Source organism: Lipophrys pholis (genome assembly GCF_963383615.2).
Source record: "Lipophrys pholis genome assembly, chromosome: 8".
NCBI lineage: Eukaryota > Metazoa > Chordata > Actinopteri > Blenniiformes > Blenniidae > Lipophrys > Lipophrys pholis.
In genome coordinates, this window is record NC_137630.1 from 32,816,197 (window position 1) to 32,834,682 (window position 18,486).

The following is an 18,486-nucleotide window of genomic DNA, read 5'->3' on the forward strand; positions in this document are numbered from 1 at the left end:
TGTGTGTGTGTGATGAGCATCTTCAGTTTATTTGATGTATTAAATCTCTTTCATCTTTAAATCCCCAGTTTGTTGTGGACTTGTTGAAATCGCTTGTTTATTTGTTTACATCATGTTTACATTAGGGGGTCGGGGGGAGAGGAGGAGGAGGAGGAGGAGGAGGAAGAATATGAGGAGGAGGAGGAGGAGGAGGGGGAAGAATATGAGGAGGAGGAGGAGGAGGAGGGTTGACCTAGGGGGGTGGGGGGTAGAACACAAGTGCAGAGCTGTTTGTATTGATTTTCCCTGCAGCCTGACTGAAGGCACTCGGGTTGTGAAGCTTGTGCTGCTAAATGTCCCTCCACAGTCTCAGTCTGTGTCCAGCTGTGTCCAGCTGTGTCCTGCTGACTCCTACCCCCCCCCCCCCCCCCCCCCACCCGCTGCCCCCGTAGTTTCCTTTTTTTATTCGTACCGCTCATTTCCTCCGCCCTGCTTCCTGTTGGGCTCCACTTCCTGTTCTCAGGGCTGCCTGGCGCTCACGAGGCATTCAGGACATCATGTCCTGTTCTAAAGCTGCTCAGAGGTCAAAGGTCACCAGCTGTGTGACTGCTCAGGAAACTGAAACAAGAACGGATTTAAAAGTGAGAAACCATCTTCACTCAAAACAAAACCTCTCATTCCAACTTGGAACCCTTCAGTGAAACGTCGCCGCTCTTTTCCACAAGCAGCTGATTCTCAGCATTCTCACCACGGAAAATATGTCCAGCAGGGGGAGCTGTAGCAACCAATCACGGCTCAGACCGAGGTCGCACAGCCAATCACAGCTCAGATCCAGCTGTGCGCCAGACGTTGGGTCAGTGGGAGGAGGTGTTCAGTCTCCAGGAGGCCGATGAGCTGAGAACCTGCTGCCGGCGCCGCCCTTCTCCTCGCCAGGTGTGATAAGATAGACTCCGCCCCTGAACTCCTGATCCCTGAAGCTGCTTCTCTTCCTCCTCCATCCAGTTTGAACACGTCTGCATCCTGCTGCCCCCTCCTTCACTCACAAAGGTTCTATCTCCCAGGTCGGCTCCAGATACAAGAGAGTCGTCTGCTCTGGTTTTCTTAGTCTGTTGTCATGACGACGGAGCTCTGAGCTGCTGGAAACAGAACTTCTTTAAAACAGTTCCCAAGGTGGAACTATTGGAAAAGACTCCGCCGTGGTATGATGTGAAAACGCTGCAGAACCACAGCTGTGATGGAAGAATGTTTCTTTGGTGTGGTGGGTCGGTGAGGTTCTGCAGTGTGGAGAACGAGTGGATCTAAACCGGAACCCTGAGGGACTCCAGAGTTAACAGGATATTGGTTTAGGGTTGAGGATTGAACTGGAGTTTTCTTCTTCTTCTGTTTCCTTCTCAGGACAGCAGCTGAGGTTCGCCTCCCTCTACAGGCCGGCGTGGCAACCGCGGCTCCACCGGCTAACAGCTAGCATAGCGCCGAGGTTTGATGGCCACAGGTGTGAACTACCGGAGCTCTTATGATCCCACGTACAAGGTGAGGCGGTGCGGTGGGAGGAGCGACGGCCGCCGCTCCGGGTTCCGTCTCACCTGCTCCAGGTGAGTCGGAGTGTGTGGGGCGGCGAGGAGGGAGGAGGCGGAGTCACATGGGAAACACAAGCCATGGAGGTCAAAGGTCAACTCATCTCAGCACATGGTGAGAAACCGACTTGCTTGTTTACCTGAGGCCTGTACTACGAAGCTGGTTTTCTCTTATCCAGGTAACTTCAGGATTAACTCTGGTTTTCTCTTATCCAGGTAACTTCAGGATTAACTCTGGTTTTCTCTTATCCAGATAACGTCAGGATTAACTCTGGTTTTCTCTTATCCAGATAACGTCAGGATTAACTCTGGTTTTCTCTTATCCAGATAACGTCAGGATTAACTCTGGTTTTCTCTTATCCAGATAACTTCAGGATTAACTCTGGTTTTCTCTTATCTAGGTAACTTCAGGATTAACTCAGGGTTTCTGTACTACGACTCGCTCACTTCTCACCAGGATAAATCACCATGGTAACTGACACTGAAAGTCTAACCTGCTCTGCAGCAGGTTATGTTCTGGATAAGAGGTCAGAGCTCCGCCTCCTGACCAATCAGATCTCTTGGGAAATGCCCCGCCCATTCTTAAATGATGGTGATTGGTGGGCAGGTTCAGCTCTGAGCTGCAGCAGAGAGGAGAGGAGAAATTAATCTAGAACAATCTTTAGACATAATAAAATAAATCCTGGTCTCTGAGGCTCTGAAGGAGGTTCTGGTTCTGGTTCTTGACTTGTTCCAGGTCTGTTTATCTCCACGAGGGTTGATCTGGAATAATGAGGTTCATGATCACACCTGACAGAACTGCAGAACCATGAATTTATAGAACCAGAACTCCTCCTGTCGTCATGGTGATGAATTAATATTCCAACAGGAAACACAAGAGAACCTCAGAACCAGAACCAGTGATGGAGAATGTAAAGTAAAAGAAGATCAGTGAGGAAGTTCTGCCTGGAACCGTTCTGCTGGAATAAAGTGGAACTGAGTGATCACAGTGCTGTTCCTTTATATCACTGATCAATTAATCTGCTCTAATCTCACCAAGTCAGCATTAACAACGTGAACGCTCACACCTGGTCTGGGTGGAACCAGAGAGTTGAGAACCTGCTTGGTAGGAACGGTGATCTGGATCGTGTACATCTGGATCAGTTAACCAGGAAACAGAGAACCTGATATGTTGATCAGCTTCGTAGTCCAGGTCTCAGGCCTCTGCTTGTTTACCTGCTTGTTTACCTGCTTGTTTACCTGCTTGTTTACCTGCTTGCAGACCCTCTCACCTGCACAGACAGGAAACAGAGGGAGCGAATGGCGGAGCTGCAAGAGAGGAGGCGAAGCCTACAGACGATCCTGAGCTCACGATTGGGCGAGCTGAGACGCATCTGTTTACAGGAGGCAGTGAGTGATGTCATAATATAAGAAGAAATGTGATTGGCTTCTGACAGTTCTCCAAACCCCTCCCCCGGATAATAAAGCCTTTTTTCCACTGCGTAGTGTGTGGCAGTACAGTACGGTATGGTACGATATGGTATGGTACAACATGGTACAGTACAGTATGGTACAATACGGTAGGGTACAGTACAGTACAGTATGATACAATATAGTATGGTATGATACAGTATGGTATGGTACAGTACAGTATGGTATGGTACGGTATAGTATGGTATGATACGGTAGGGTACAGTACAGTATGATACAGTATGGTATGGTAGAGTACAATATGGCATGGTACAGTATGGTATGGTACGGTATAGTATGGTATGATACAGTATGGTATGGTACAGTACAGTATGGTATGGTACGGTATAGTATGGTATGATACAGTATGGTATGGTACGATATGGTATGGTACAGTATGGTACAGTACAGTAGGGTACAATACGGTAGGGTACAGTACAGTATGATACAGTATGGTATGGTAGAGTACAATATGGCATGGTACAGTACGGTATGGTATGGTACGGTATAGTATGGTATGATACAGTATGGTATGGTACAGTATGGTACGGTATAGTATGGTATGATACAGTATAGTATGGTACGATATGGTATGGTACAGTACAGTATGGTACAATACGGTAGGGTACAGTACAGTATGGTATGGTATGGTACAATATGGTATGGTACGGTACAGTATGGTACAATACAGTATGGTATGGTACAGTATAGTATGGTACAATATAGTATGGTACAATACAGTATGGTATGGTACAGTATAGTATGATACAGTATGGTATGGTACGGTACAGTATGGTATGGTACAATACAGTATGGTATGGTACAGTATAGTATGATACAGTATGGTACAGTACAGTATGGTATGGTACAATACAGTATGGTATGGTGCAGTATAGTATGGTACAGTATAGTATGATACAGTATGGTATGGTACGGTACAGTATGGTATGGTACAGTATAGTATGGTATGGTATAGTATGGTACAGTATAGTATGATACAGTATGGTATGGTACAGTATATTATGGTATGGTATAGTATGGTACAGTACAGTATGATACAGTATGGTATGGTACAATACAGTATGGTATGGTGCAGTATAGTATGGTACAGTATAGTATGATACAGTATGGTATGGTACAGTACAGTATGGTATGGTACAATACAGTATGGTATGGTACAGTATAGTATGATACAGTATGGTATGGTACGGTACAGTATGGTATGGTATAGTATGGTACAGTACAGTATGATATAGTACGGTATGGGGGGGGGGGGTGAACAACTGTGGTTATACTTTTTTTGGTACCATCCACAGCTTTTATCAGTGGAGACGCACTAAAACCTGAAGCGTCCCGTCACAAACTACGTGGCTGAACTGTCCAATCAGAGTCCAGTAAGCCCAAATAAGGACAGCAGGTCAACCATCGCCTGCTTCTAGTCAAAGACATTTATGCGTCCGGTCCTGAAAGTTGTGCAACTCGTCATCAGAATTGTTCAACCTGTCTTCAGACTTGAACAATTAGTCCTCCTACTGGTGTAATTAGTCCCTAAATTGGTCTAACTGGTCCTCACATGGAGTCCCCAGACGTCTGGTACTGATCCGCGTTGAAGAGTCGACCCGTCCAATCAGCTGTTAGCTAGTCTCAGGTGTGTTATTCCCTGCCTTCCCATTGGCCAGGAGCTCACAGGAGCAGTGCCCAGTGACTTCCCCTTGGAGCCCGGTGAGAAGCCCCCCTGCATTCGACGGCGAGGTGGGACGTCCCGCCCAGGAAACAGGAAGTGTCGAGTCGAGGTGAGCAACTGGTGGTGTGTTCAGGTGATGTGGAGGAAAGTACGACATCTGAACACCTGCTGATTGAAGTCACAACAACTCTGTGTGTGTGTGTGTGTGTGTGTGTGTGTGTGTGTGTGTGTGTGTGTGTGTGTGTGTGTGTGTGTGTGTGTGTGTGTGTGTGTGCAGGACGAAGACTCTCAGCGTTCAAAGCTGAAGAAAACTTTATTCAGTGGTGCCCTGAGGAAACACAGCGACTCTGAACACAACACAAACACACAAACACACTCACACCACGGCAAGAGGACCGTACACAGAGGCTGTCACACAGGTAACACACACACACACACACACACACACACACACACACACACACACACACACACACACACACACACACAGCGGGCAGTAGATGAGAAGCCATTGTCTAAAGGAAGATGAGGAAACCAGCGTCTTCCGGCTTTTATACTGACACATTGTGTGTGTGTGTGTGTGTGTGTGTGTGTGTGTGTGTGTGTGTGTGTGTGTGTGTGTGTGTGTGTGTGTGTAGATGACATGGTGAGGTCAGAGAGCAGCTCAACAACAGACTCTGCAGGACAAGACAACGGTAAAACACACACACGCACGCACGCACAGTTTGGTCAGCCAGCAGCTCCACCTGCTGGCTGACAGCAGTAACTACAGTCTCGCTGAGTTTTACTGGTGCCACTGACTGAATGGGGGGTTAGAAAAGGGGGCGCGGCCTCCTTTGCAGGTGTCCCAGGTCATGTGACTTCTGTGTCTCTGTGACAGAGGATGGCCTGGCTCAGATTCGCCCCCTGCTGGGCTCTTCTGGTTCTCCAGTCCAGGTTTTCTACCCCATCAGGACCAGGAGGAACTCAGTGCACACCAGGTGAGCTCCTCCTCCTCCAGCTCCTCCTCCTCCTCCTGGTCTTCTTTCTCCTCTTAGACTTTCTCTCTTTTCAGGGTGGAGCATCTGGACAGCCACAAGCCCCTCCCCCTGCCCCCACCTCATGCTCCCCCAGTCCCCCTCCACCCTCCCCCACCACCTCCTCGCTCCCAGGACTCCTCTTCTTCATCTGGGCCGTCTGACCACGGAGCAGCAGGAGGGGGTGTGGTCAGCACGGCCCGTCGCAGTAACAGCTCTGACGTCCTCCTGGACCGCCTCAGTCCAGAGGAGGAGGCCTCCGGGGGGCAGCAGGGGGGATTGTGGGTAAATGGGGTGGCGGGGTCCAGAGCAGCGTACTGGAACTCTGAGACGACAGAAGTGAGGACGAGGGCCAGCAACGGGGAGGGGGGAGGGCGAGGAGGAGGAGGGAGGAGAGGAGGAAGAGGAGGCACCGGGTACGGTGAGGTGCTGCTGGACTTCGTTTGGGGGAAGCAGCAGCAGCTGCAGCGCCAGCAGTCGCAGCCCAACAGGCCAATCACGTCGCAGCAGCAGCAGCAGCAGCAGCAGCAGCAGCAGCAGCAGCACCTCCTCTACAACGGCTGCTCCTCCTCCTCCTCCTCCTCCTCCCAGCAGCCCCCGTCCGGAGCCCCGCCCACCTACCACGCCGACCAGCGCCGGGTCAAGGTGACCCGCACCAAGTCCTGCGGCCCCTTCCTGCCGGTGCAGCCGGGCCAGAGTGAGAGCCACAATCCCACCATCCAGCCCGACCCCCACCCCCACCTGCTGCCCCCCAGACCCCCCCAGCTGCCCCCCAGCCAGGACTCCCAGCTGGAAGAGGCCACCAGGAGCCTCCACAAGGCGCTCGCCCTGGAAGGTGAGGGACCGGCCTGGACCAGTCTGACACCGGGCCTAGTCTGGCTGCTGGTCACCCAGGGGCTTGAACTGGTTTATTCTGGTTTGTAGTTTGAACCTGGTGTCAGACTGGATTTGATCTGGGTTTGGGTCGTTTATATTGTGTATTATTCAAGACCGGGTCTGGAACGGTTCTGGACCATTATTTCAGTTAATGCCAGCGACTCTGGTTCATCAGTCATGTGACGTGTGGTTGACAGGTCTGAGGGACTGGTACCTGAGGAACACCTTAGGCCCCTCCCACCAGAATCAGGCCAATGGGAAGGTCCCCCCAGGCGCCACCACTTCCACCACGGCCAATGTGAGAGGAGGGGTTAAAGGAGGTCCGGCTGGAGGGGGCGGGGCTCTGCAGCGCAGACGGACGACTCACGGCGTCATTCAGCAGACGACCTATCAGACAGAGGCGGGTCCTCCTAACCCCGCCCCTCATCACAAGCAGACGCTGCCCCACGCCGCCACGTTCCACGGACACCCGGTCCACGGCAGGTAGGAGGCCCTGGAGCCCAGGAGATCCTGGAGCCCAGGAGATCCTGGACCCAGATGATCCTGGACCCAGGAGATCCTGGACCCAGCGTCACCAGCTCGGGGTCAGACATCAGTGTTCCCATTGGGCCTGTTGAAAGTCATCAGTTGTTGAGGTATCATTTCAAAATAATAGCGTAGGCCTCTGTTTCAGGTCTGTGGATGGTCATCTCTACCAGGACACCTTCCCCTCGAAGAAACAGGAAGTCCCTCTCAGAGACCCGCTGCCAGCTCAGCCTTCTCCTGGAACTCTGGTCTGACTCCAGGACCAATCAGGACTCTGGGACGCCACCTGGTGTTCAGGTGGACCAATCGCAGCCAGCTTCAGCAGCCACACCCCTTCAGGAACCCCGCCCACTGTGCTCTCCAGGTGTGACAGAACGACCTGTGGTCCAGGTAAACCAGCCCCCTCCCCTAGGGTCACAGCCATGTTGGACCCTCGGCTCCACGGCCGTCGCTTCGATCAGGGAAAGACCAAACGGCGACACGTCTTTTCTCCAAATGTTCCCCAGGAACCAAAACATCAGGAACCCTGCAGCTCATCAGGACCAGAGTCTCTGCAGCCAAAGAAGAAGCAGGTTGATCAGAGAAGACGCCCCACAGGGGGCGCCAGACTTCCTGTTCGGAGGTAAAACCGTCTGATTCTCACTCTGTGACTTTAAGGTCCTGAGATCGACGGTCAAACCTCTGGTGGGCGACTGAACCTGAGGACAGAGCAACTAAAAACCAACCAATCAATCAATCAATCAATCAATCAATCAATCAATCAATCAGTGTGAATGTCTCATGTTGCTGCATGAAATGTCATTGTCACATTTTTTTTAAATGAATTTGTAAGAAAAGAAACTAAATGAGGGAATAGAAGTGAAGAGGAGTGATGAAGAGGAGTGATGAAGGTTTGAATGGACTCTCAGGTGATCGTTTCACGCAGCAGCAGCAGCTCCGTCGTCGTCACCAAACGATTCTCTGCTGCAGCTTCACGTCAGGAAACAGTTTGTTCTCTGGAGACATCGACTCGTCTCCGTCTTCATCTTCGTCTCCGTCTTCGTCTTCATCTTCGTCTTCGTCCAGAATCAGACTTTGCTCAGACAATCAGACTCTTGACTTTGAGGAAGAGGACGAGGCCCTCCCTCACTGGACTGAACTGTTTCCTCCTGCTGACTTCCTCACCAGCATCGTGCAGCAACCAGCAGTTTTCTCAGTCAAACAGGAAGTGATGTCGCTCGGGTCACGTGACCTGTTGATCCTCAGGTGAGTCCAGACAGGAAGCAGGAAGCTTCACCAGAAGATTCTCACCGTTTGGACTCGACGTTTCTGCACTAAAATCCAAACGCTAAACGAGTCGATTCGTCTGCTGCCGAACGAGTCGATTCGTCTGCTGCCGTTCTGGTCCAGGTCCAGGTCCAGGTCCAGGTCCAGGTCCAGTCTGAGGCAACCAGAGGGGCTCGGTGGTTCAGGACTTTAAAACGTTGCTGTGACAATCAGACGACGTCTTGCTGCTGCTGCCATGTTGGACCGATCGACTCCATTGATCCTGTTGTTCGTGATCCGGTTTGTAAAAATGGTGAACTTGTTCCAGATGTGGATCTGGACCTGGATCCAGGTCTACATCTGGATCCAGGTCCACAGTCCTTCAGTCTCTTACAAGTCGGATCCAGTCTGTTCTTCGTGTTTGAACTTGTCTCTGAAAGCAGCTGGACTGCCGCCTCCTGAGCGGCGCCGCCGTCACCTTACCCACACTGCCAGGTGACCTGTGAGTCAGGTGACCTGTGAGTCAGGTGACCTGTGAGCCAGGTGACCTCTGAGCCAGGTGACCTGTGAGCCAGGTGACCTGTGAGTCAGGTGACCTGTGAGCCAGGTGACCTCTGAGTCAGGTGACCTCTGAGCCAGGTGACCTGTGAGCCAGGTGACCTCTGAGTCAGGTGACCTCTGAGCCAGGTGACCTCTGAGCCAGGTGACCTGTGAGCCAGGTGACCTCTGAGTCAGGTGACCTGTGAGTCAGGTGACCTGTGATGGTCATCGTTCCAGGTCAGCAGCAGTTTGACTCGAACTTTCGTGTGTTACTGGTATTGTTACTCTCGGCTTCAGTATTTCTACTGTTTTCTGAACCAATCAGTTTGGTCATGTGACGTCACGTGACCTCAGGTGACCTCAGGTGACCTCAGGTGACCTCAGGTGACCTCAGGTGACCGCAGCCTCAGAAAAAGTCAGTCGCTGTTGCACCAAAGCAGAACCAACTTCATAACAAAGAAAGACATCATGAGGAAAACACGTCTACAATTCATGACCCTGCTCTGTAATATTGTAATACTGAGCAGAAATACTGCAGTACTGAACCGTAATACTGCAGTACTGAGCCATAATACTGCAATACTGAGCTGTAATACTGCAGTACTGAGTAGTAATACTGCAATACTGAGCTGTAATACTGCACGACCAGAATTCTATCCAGTAGTATTACACTGCAATACTGTTGTAACAAAGTTAATACTGCAGTACTAGATTGTAGCACTCAAGTACTACACTGTAATACTGCAGTACCAATATACAATACTTCAGTGCCAGGCTGAAAAACCACAATGTTGGACTGAAATGCTAGAACATTACCCACAATACTGCACTAACAGTGTCTAATAGTGCAGTGAGTCTGAATACTGTAGTAACAGCCTGAATACTACAGTAACAGCCTGAGTACTACAGTAACAGTGTTTAATACTCTGTGAAACTGCGATCCTGTGTAGTAACAGTGTTTCTCTCCCGCCGGTGTCAGTACTCAACAGTAATCATCAGTACTCGGACCCTGCTGCTGCCGCTCTGCGTCCCCCTTCAGGTCCAGAACCAGCTGTTGTCCAGCTGTGATGAATTCAGGTACACTGTGTACACTGTGTACTTATGTTCAAGACCAAGCAGTTTTTTAATCAGTCGTTTGTACTTTTTCACTCTGGACTCGTTCTGCTGACTCATGTCGGAAATAAAGCTTTGTGTAAATAAAGTTTGAGACTGTCGGCAGCTTCTTTTTCAATAAAGTTTTTTCTCACTGATTCTAAAGCTTGGCTGTGTGTGTGTGTGTGTGTGTGTGTGTGTGTGTGTGTGTGTGTGTGTGTGTGTGTGTGTGTGTGTGTGTGTGTGTGTGTGTGTGTGTGTGTGTGTGTGTGTGTGTAAAAATTATTTTTAAAATGGTGGAAACTTGTAGGATTATAAAAATACTTAATAATTACCACATAAAACGGATTTGAGCTGTAGAACAGGAGATTCAGGATTAAAGTGGAACTAAAGTCCGTTTGTAACTTCTGGTTTGGAGAAGCTTGAAAAGTGTAATATTATTATTAATATTATTCTCCAGTAACTCTTTGGTTCCATTGAATGAGCTAATAGAACCATCTGCTATCAGTCAGAACAAGTATCTGGAACCTCTTCAGCTTCACTCAATAATCCCAAGTCAGTGTAATCTAGAAGAGATTGAGCTGAACTGACCTCAGACAGTGACAAAGCTCCTGAAGATCTCAGCTCCTAAACCTCTTTCTAAAATCATCTCAATCCTGGAGCTTCAAATATCTCAACATCACCAGACCCAACGTTTGGTCACTACTCTGTACTAGTACCTTAGTACTCTGATAACACCACCATACTGCTCAGACAGGACAAGCTCCTCCACACAGTACTTTACAGTACAAGCTCCTCCACAGAGTACTTTACAGTACAAGCTCCTTCACACAGTACTTTACAGTACAAGCTCCTCCACAGAGTACTTTACAGTACAAGCTCCTTCACACAGTACTTTACAGTACAAGCTCCTCCACACAGTACTTTACAATACAAGGTCCTCCACAGAGTACTTGACGGGGGGACCCCCTCCCTCAGAACCCTCCCTGCCTTACCTCACTCCACAATAGGGAACAGTGGGCGGTGCCTAGGGTGGGGGTCCAGGCTACTTAACTGTGGTCTGGCTCCTCCCCCGACTTTGCACCACCCACAATTTTAACCACACCGAGTCACGCAGGGTCTTGAGGGGGTTCTGCCGCTGCCAAGCAGCAGAACCTTATGTTACTGTCTAGATAGAGCTGCTCAGGCTGGTTAATCTAGAAAATCATCTTACTGTCTAGATAGAGCTGCTCGGGCTGGTTAATCTAGAAAATCATCTTACTGTCTCGATAGAGCTGCTCGGGCTGGTTAATCTAGAAAATAATATTACTGTCTAGATAGAGCTGCTCAGGCTGGTTAATCTAGAAAATCATCTTACTGTCTATTTATTTTTTCCAGAAATGAGCAGTTTTGAAAGAAGAATTAAAAAACTGGAGGAACAAAATCACGTTGAGTGATGACGTCACGTTAATGGAGGCACACAGGTGCTAAACTGAGCTAAATGGTATTAAACCCAGAGACTTTAAGTAAACAAACTATTGCTAAAGGCTAACTGTGCTAACTGAATGTGTGAAGGAAGAAAAAGAAAAATATATAAAATTAGACGGAAAAGGAGGAGGAAGGGAGCAGGAGAGGAAGCCTGCTTGTCACACTATTGGGACGCGGCCCACCCCCTTCAGGTAAACAGAGGCCGAACTTTCTGCCCCGCTCGCGGACATAAATGCCCCCGGAGGGCAAATAACTGAGTGAAAGTTCAGGCCGCCGGCGGAGGAATGTGGCCGCTGTTAGTGAGCCGGTCCCGGTCACAGTTTGGAGCAGAAAAGCGGATTAAAGCTTGAAAAGTTGGAGCTTTTTTCATGTTTCTCATGTGAGAAAACTCAAAGTTCCTGTTAGCCGTTAGCTTCCGTTAGCAGTGCCCGCTGCCGGGTCGTTCATCCCCGGGTGAAGGTTCTACAGCGGCCCGCTGCCGGGTCGTTCATCCCCGGGTGAAGGTTCCACAGCGGCCCGCTGCCGGGTCGTTCATCCCCGGGTGAAGGTTCTACAGCGGCCCGCTGCCGGGTCGTTCATCCCCGGGTGAAGGTTCCACAGCGGCCCGCTGCCGGGTCGTTCATCCCCGGGCCGCTCACACGGTGAGTGGCCGGTGGTTGAGCCTGGAAGTCGGCTTGCAGGCGGATCCTCCGCTCCGTGTTTCCCGGACAGTCCCGAGCTACCGACCCGGAGCCGGACACAGAGCCCCGCGGCTGACGGTGAGTCTCAGCAGGGATAAAGTCTCAGACACACCGCGGGGCGATGCTCAACAGGTCCCGGAGCGGAACGACACCCCCCCCCGGGGGCACCGAGGAGTTTATCCCGGGCAGTGAGGCAGCAGGGCCGGGAGGAGGAGGACCGGGGGACCGCGACCAGCCTGGAAGCGAGAGACTACCTATAATAATCAATGAAATAACTTCATACACGTTATTACTCTTATATAAACTCAGTATTTACATTATACAGAAAAACTACGTAATGTTTATACAAAGACCGTTTTTACATGATAGTTTATCCAGTGTCTTCACATTAATAACAATATATAAGTTTTATAGTATGTATTAACTATATACACTCTTTTCACTTTACTATATTGATATAAAGAATCTGAATCTTACATAAACTTACAACACTATTTTCTCTGTTATAACTGTATAATGACAATATTCACAATAAACATCAGGTTTATCCACTGTGTTTACTTGAATTATTTTATATAAAGAGAATATTTAATTTACTCAAAACTTCCAGTATAATAACTTCAATAACTATATATAAAATAAGTATTTAAATTATACATATGTTGAATTCACTTCAAATGTTTGATGAACATACTGACAATATACAAACACTTTTTACATAAACTTAAACAGACTTAAATTTACACACTTATTTAAATTTAATATTAACTTCAAACAACACAGAGATATATAACATCATATATATATATATATATATATATATATATATATATATATATATATATACATATATGATGATATTTCAGCATGAAAAACAGGTAGACTTTGACGTGTGTTCTGAAGCTCAGGTAGAACATGCAAACTGCCAGTGACACTGTCTCACCTGTGCAGGTGAACAGTCCACAGAAGACAGTATGCAGTTTCCTGAACAAAGAACCAGCCTGCATTTGAAGCACCCGCCCACGCTGTGACACGCTGCTGTTCCTATGCTCTGATTGGTCGCCTGCCAGCCGTCTGTCAGAATGGAGCTGACCTATCAGATGCTTCCCGCTCAGCTGAGGCGGAGCTCCAGACTGAAGAAGCTGACAGCGGTCCTGCTCGCCGCCTACGCCATCAAGAAACTGTCCCCGTATGTCTGGAGGAGGCTGCAGGTGAGACACATGCCTCTATCTGTACCTGCACACACCTGTAAACGCCTAGACACACCTGTAAACGCCTAGACACACCTGTAAACGCCTAGACACACCTTTAACGTCCTGGACACACCTGTAAACGCCTAGACACACCTTTAACGTCCTGGACACACCTTTAACGTCCTGGACACACCTTTAACGTCCTGGACACACTATTAAACTCTTGGACACACCTGTATATGCACCTGAACACACCTGTAAACTCCTGGACACACACCTGTACACACACCTAGACACATCTGTTCACACATACACATCTGTTGATATCTGTACTTGTCTACACCTGGGCATACCTGTACCTACTCCAGGTAACTGGGTGTGTTTGTTTTCCCAGAAGAGTCCAGCAGGTAGACAGCCGGGTGGAGTCGGTGTGTTGGACGACAACAAGAAGAGGAGGAGGGGGGAGAAAAGCAACAGCAGGTGGAGGTTTTATTTTTAACTAACTGTTTAGTTTACCTGTCTGCAGGTGCAAAAGGTTGGACCTCAGGTGTGTATTTGTGTCCTCAGGTGTGTATTTGTGTCCTCAGGTCTCCAGCAGTCAATAAGGAATTCATCCTGCGACTGTCCCGCCTTCTGAAGCTCTTGTTTCCACGGTTACTGAGTCCAGAAATCGGCCTTCTCATCCTGCACTCGCTCACCCTGATGTCCAGGACGTTCCTGTCGATCTATGTGGCCACTCTGGATGGTCTGGACCTGGCTGTCTCTACTTATCTGTCTCCACCCGTCTGTCTCTACTTGTCTGTCTCCACCCGTCTGTCTCTACTTGTCTGTCTCCACCTGACTGTCTGTAGTTGTTTCCACCCATCTGTCCTCACCGTCTGTCTCCACCCATCTGTCTGTACTTGTCTCCACCCATCTGTCTGTCTCTACTTGTCCACACCCATCTGTCCCTACCTGTCTGTCCACACCCGGCTGTGTCCACCCGTCTGTCTGTTTGTCTCAGGTAGAGGCAGACGGGTGGAAGCAGCAGACTCAGGGTTCACAGCTGTTCTAGAGGTTTGAAGTCAGAAACGTAGCAGGATGTAGACCATGGGTACCCAATCCAGGTCCAGGAGGACACCTGTCCTGCATGTTTTAGCTCCTCCCTGCTTCAGCGTACCTGAATCTAATGATGATGTCATCACCAAGGTTGTGAAAACCCCCAATAAGGAGCCCCTCATTGCAGTCAGGTGTGTTGGAACTGGGAGGAGCTAAAACAAGCAGGAGGCCGGCCCTCCAGGACCGAGGTTGGACACCCCTGATGTAGACGTTGTGGCTCGTCTCTGTTCTGGAGTTTAGATTCAGTGAAACATGAGAATCTCTGTTCCCACCTGCTGCAGGTGTGATCGTGCGCTGCATCGTGCAGAAAGACCCCCAGGCCTTCGTGCTGCAGCTCTCCAAGTGGCTGCTGGTGGCCGTCCCCGCCACCTTCATCAACAGCGCTATCAGGTTCCTAGAGGGTCAGCTGACGCTCCGCTTCAGGAGCCGCCTGGTCGGCCACGCCTACCAGCTGTACTTCACCAACCAGGTATGACACACCTGTCATTGTTCACTGATCAGTTCTATCTAGAGCTGCAGACGTCCAGATTACAGAGCATCTTCCTCCTCTAACATCCAGATTACAGAGCATCTTCCTCCTCTAACATCCAGATTATAGAGCACCTTCCTCCTCGAACATCCAGATTATAGAGCATCTTCCTCCTCGAACATCCAGATTATAGAGCACCTCCCTCCTCTAACATACAGATTATAGAGCATCTTCCTCCTCGAACATCCAGATTATAGAGCACCTTCCTCCTCTAACATCCAGATTATAGAGCATCGTCCTCCCCTAACATCCAGATTATAGAGCATCTTCCTCCTCTAACATCCAGATTATAGAGCACCTCCCTCCTCTAACATCCAGATTATAGAGCATCGTCCTCCCCTAACATCCAGATTATAGAGCATCTTCCTCCTCGAACATCCAGATTATAGAGCACCTTCCTCCTCTAACATCCAGATTATAGAGCATCGTCCTCCTCTAACATCCAGATTATAGAGCATCGTCCTCCTCTAACATCCAGATTATAGAGCACCTTCCTCTTCTAACATCCAGATTATAGAGCATCGTCCTCCCCTAACATCCAGATTATAGAGCATCTTCCTCCTCTAACATCCAGATTATAGAGCACCTTCCTCCTCTAACATCCAGATTATAGAGCATCGTCCTCCCCTAACATCCAGATTATAGAGCATCTTCCTCCTCGAACATCCAGATTATAGAGCACCTTCCTCCCCTAACATCCAGATTATAGAGCATCGTCATCCCCTAACATCCAGATTATAGAGCATCTTCCTCCTCGAACATCCAGATTATAGAGCACCTTCCTCCTCTAACATCCAGATTATAGAGCATCGTCCTCCTCTAACATCCAGATTATAGAGCATCGTCCTCCTCTAACATCCAGATTACAGAGCATCTTCCTCCTCTAACATCCAGATTATAGAGCACCTTCCTCCTCGAACATCCAGATTATAGAGCACCTTCCTCCTCTAACATCCAGATTATAGAGCATCGTCCTCCTCTAACATCCAGATTATAGAGCACCTTCCTCCTCTAACATCCAGATTATAGAGCATCGTCCTCCTCTAACATCCAGATTATAGAGCATCGCCCTCCTCTAACATCCAGATTACAGAGCATCTTCCTCCTCTAACATCCAGATTATAGAGCATCTTTCTCCTCTAGCATCAGATTATAGAGCACCTTCCTCTCTAACATCAGATTATAGAGCATCTCTCTCCGCCAACATCAGATTATAGAGCATCTTTCCCCGCTAGCATCAGATTATAGAGCGTGGCCGTCCTCTAGCATCAGATTATAGAGCATCTTTCTCCTCTAACATCAGATTATAGAGCATCTTTCTCCTCTAACATCAGATTATAGAGCATCTTTCTCCTCCAGCATCAGATTATAGAGCGTGGTTCCTCTAACATCAGATTATAGAGCGTGGTTCCTCTAACATCAGATTATAGATCTTCCTCTCCGTGTTCAGACTTATTACCGAGTCAGCAACATGGACGGTCGTCTGTCTAATCCGGATCAGTCGCTGACGGAGGACATCGTCATGTTCTCCGCCTCCATCGCTCACCTGTACTCCAACCTGACCAAGCCCATCCTGGACGTGGTGGTCACCTGCTACACGCTGCTGCACGCCGCCCGCTCTAAAGGTACACGCCTCCTGTCACACGCCGCCGCCACTCAGCGGCCGGACGAACTCACGCCAGACCGCCGCCTCCTGTCCCGCAGGAGCCGACACCACGTGGCCGTCCGTCATCGCCGGCCTGGTGGTGGCGCTCACGGCCAAAGTCCTGCGCGCCTTCTCTCCTCGCTTCGGGAAGCTGGTGGCTGAAGAGGCGAGGAGGAAGGGAGACCTGCGCTACATGCACTCACGCATCATCACCAACTCGGAGGAGATCGCTTTCTACGGAGGCCACAAGGTGAGCGTCTCTGGAGGACACGCCTCCTCCTGACCCCGCCTCCTTCTAGGTCACTTTTACAGAGAAAAGCTTCCAGATCCACCTGAGCAGTCACAGCGATCAGCTTTGGTGTGACTTTAAAGGGAAATGATTCCAGGTCAGAGGTTAATATTAACTCTGGGAGGAGGAACGATGTCTTATTGACTTCCAGGTGAACATCCTGAATTATGTGGCGTTATTGACTCCGGGTGCATTTGATTTAGGATAGAGATCAGCCTGTGTCATGTGTTTTTATGTTTTTGGGTGCGTTTGACTTCCAGGAGGAGGGGGGGGGGGGGGCCTGTGTCTGCTGGTAAACACGATGTCAGGTTCAATTAGTCGCTGCAGACTGTCTGATGTTTTTATTGACTGTGGGTGCGTTTGATTTGCAGGTGGAGACAAGTTGTGTGTTGCTGACTGGGTGCGTTTGATTTGCAGGTGGAGCTGGCCCAGCTGCAGAGGAGCTACACGTCTCTGTCCTCTCAGATCCATCAGATCCTGCTGAAGCGTCTCTGGTACGTCATGCTGGAACAGTTCCTCATGAAGTACGTGTGGAGCGCCTCCGGCCTGGTGATGGTCGCCGTGCCCATCATCACCGCCACCGGATTCTCCACACATGGTAAACACCCGGACCGATGCAGGAGTTGTCGGGCGGTGTCGTGTCATGTCAGCTCTGTGACCTTTGACCTTTCAGACTCTGAGGAGGTGAAGCAGGCCGCCATGGTGATGAAGGAGGAGCACCTGGTTAGTGAGCGGACGCAGGCGTTCACCACGGCCAGGAATCTCCTCAACGCCGCTGCCGACGCTGTGGAGAGGATCATGAGCTCCTACAAGGAGGTAACCCCGCCTCCTGTGGATGTAACTCCGCCTCCTGTGTCTAACGCCACCTCCTATGGATGTAGTGGGTGTAACTGCGCCCCCTGTGAATGTATCTCCACCCTTGTAGCAATAGCCCCGCCTCCCTTCATTACCAGTGTAATTTAGTCAAATTCCACGAGTCTTCTGGATGCTTAGATAACCGAGTAATACCACTGATGACCTCTGGTAGCAGTGGAGAGCAGTGTAGCAATCCCTCCACTGCCCTCTACTGGATGATGAGCAGCTACTCCACCATCAGCAGCATGAGGGCAGTGACGTGTGACCACGTGTGAAATTCACCCTCTGATTCCTCTGAGGACGCTGGTTTGACGTGTGACGTCCTGCAGGTGACCGAGCTGGCTGGTTACACCTCGCGAGTCTCTGAGATGCTGGACGTGTTTGAAGACGTGAACCAGGGGATCTACCGCCGCTCTGCAGGCCAGGAGGAGGAGCTAACGGCAGCAGGAGGAGCAGCAGCAGGAGCAGCAGGAGGAGCAGCAGGAGGAGGAGCAGCAGGAGCAGCAGGAGGAGGAGCAGCAGGAGCAGCAGGAGCAGCAGGAGGAGGAGGAGGAGCAGCAGGAGGAGGAGGACTGGTCAAACACGGGCAGAGAGTCTGTGGTCCACTGGAGATCAGAGGTGAGCTGCTACAAACTGCTGGCTGGTACAGGTACGCCACCTTCAGGTCAGCTGAAAGAACTGTGACTGAACGTGTGTGTGTGTGTGTGTGTGTGTGTGTGTGTATGTGTGTGTGTGTGTGTGTGTGTGTGT

At 49.8% G+C, this 18,486-nt stretch overlaps 2 protein-coding genes across 2 annotated transcripts in view; both read left to right on the plus strand.

The window, feature by feature from the left end:
• The first annotated feature begins 1,606 nt into the window (after positions 1–1,606).
• ccdc120a (coiled-coil domain containing 120a) lies at positions 1,607–10,136 on the plus strand. The gene is made up of 9 exons (XM_080468586.1): positions 1,607–1,668; positions 2,815–2,942; positions 4,682–4,795; positions 4,964–5,105; positions 5,325–5,381; positions 5,567–5,666; positions 5,741–6,537; positions 6,776–7,061; positions 7,252–10,136. The coding sequence occupies exons 1-9, from the start codon at positions 1,635–1,637 to the stop codon at positions 7,355–7,357; spliced, it is 1,764 nt and encodes a 587-aa protein (XP_080324712.1). The 5' UTR covers positions 1,607–1,634; the 3' UTR covers positions 7,358–10,136.
• Positions 10,137–11,657: 1,521 nt separating this feature from the next.
• Positions 11,658–18,486, plus strand: part of abcd1 (ATP-binding cassette, sub-family D (ALD), member 1) — a gene marked incomplete at its 3' end in the record, with an annotated part of 11,548 nt that continues 4,719 nt past the window's right edge. The window contains exons 1-10 of the mRNA XM_080468587.1: positions 11,658–12,205; positions 13,079–13,338; positions 13,715–13,800; positions 13,908–14,065; positions 14,700–14,887; positions 16,398–16,572; positions 16,652–16,842; positions 17,299–17,479; positions 17,555–17,697; positions 18,066–18,354. Of these exons, the coding sequence (XP_080324713.1) occupies positions 13,210–13,338; positions 13,715–13,800; positions 13,908–14,065; positions 14,700–14,887; positions 16,398–16,572; positions 16,652–16,842; positions 17,299–17,479; positions 17,555–17,697; positions 18,066–18,354 (1,540 nt within the window). The 5' untranslated portion in view covers positions 11,658–12,205; positions 13,079–13,209. The remainder of the gene's footprint in view (positions 12,206–13,078; positions 13,339–13,714; positions 13,801–13,907; positions 14,066–14,699; positions 14,888–16,397; positions 16,573–16,651; positions 16,843–17,298; positions 17,480–17,554; positions 17,698–18,065; positions 18,355–18,486) is intronic.

Excerpts from the sequence above, each read along its gene's own strand:
- ccdc120a (XM_080468586.1), top strand. The coding sequence starts at position 1,635 with ATGGAGGTCAAAGGTCAACTCATCTCAGCACATG. Across the intron at positions 2,943-4,681 it reads GCATCTGTTTACAGGAGGCA|GAGCTCACAGGAGCAGTGCC; the intron begins GTGAGTGATGTC and ends CCCATTGGCCAG. Across the intron at positions 5,382-5,566 it reads CTCTGCAGGACAAGACAACG|AGGATGGCCTGGCTCAGATT; the intron begins GTAAAACACACA and ends TCTCTGTGACAG.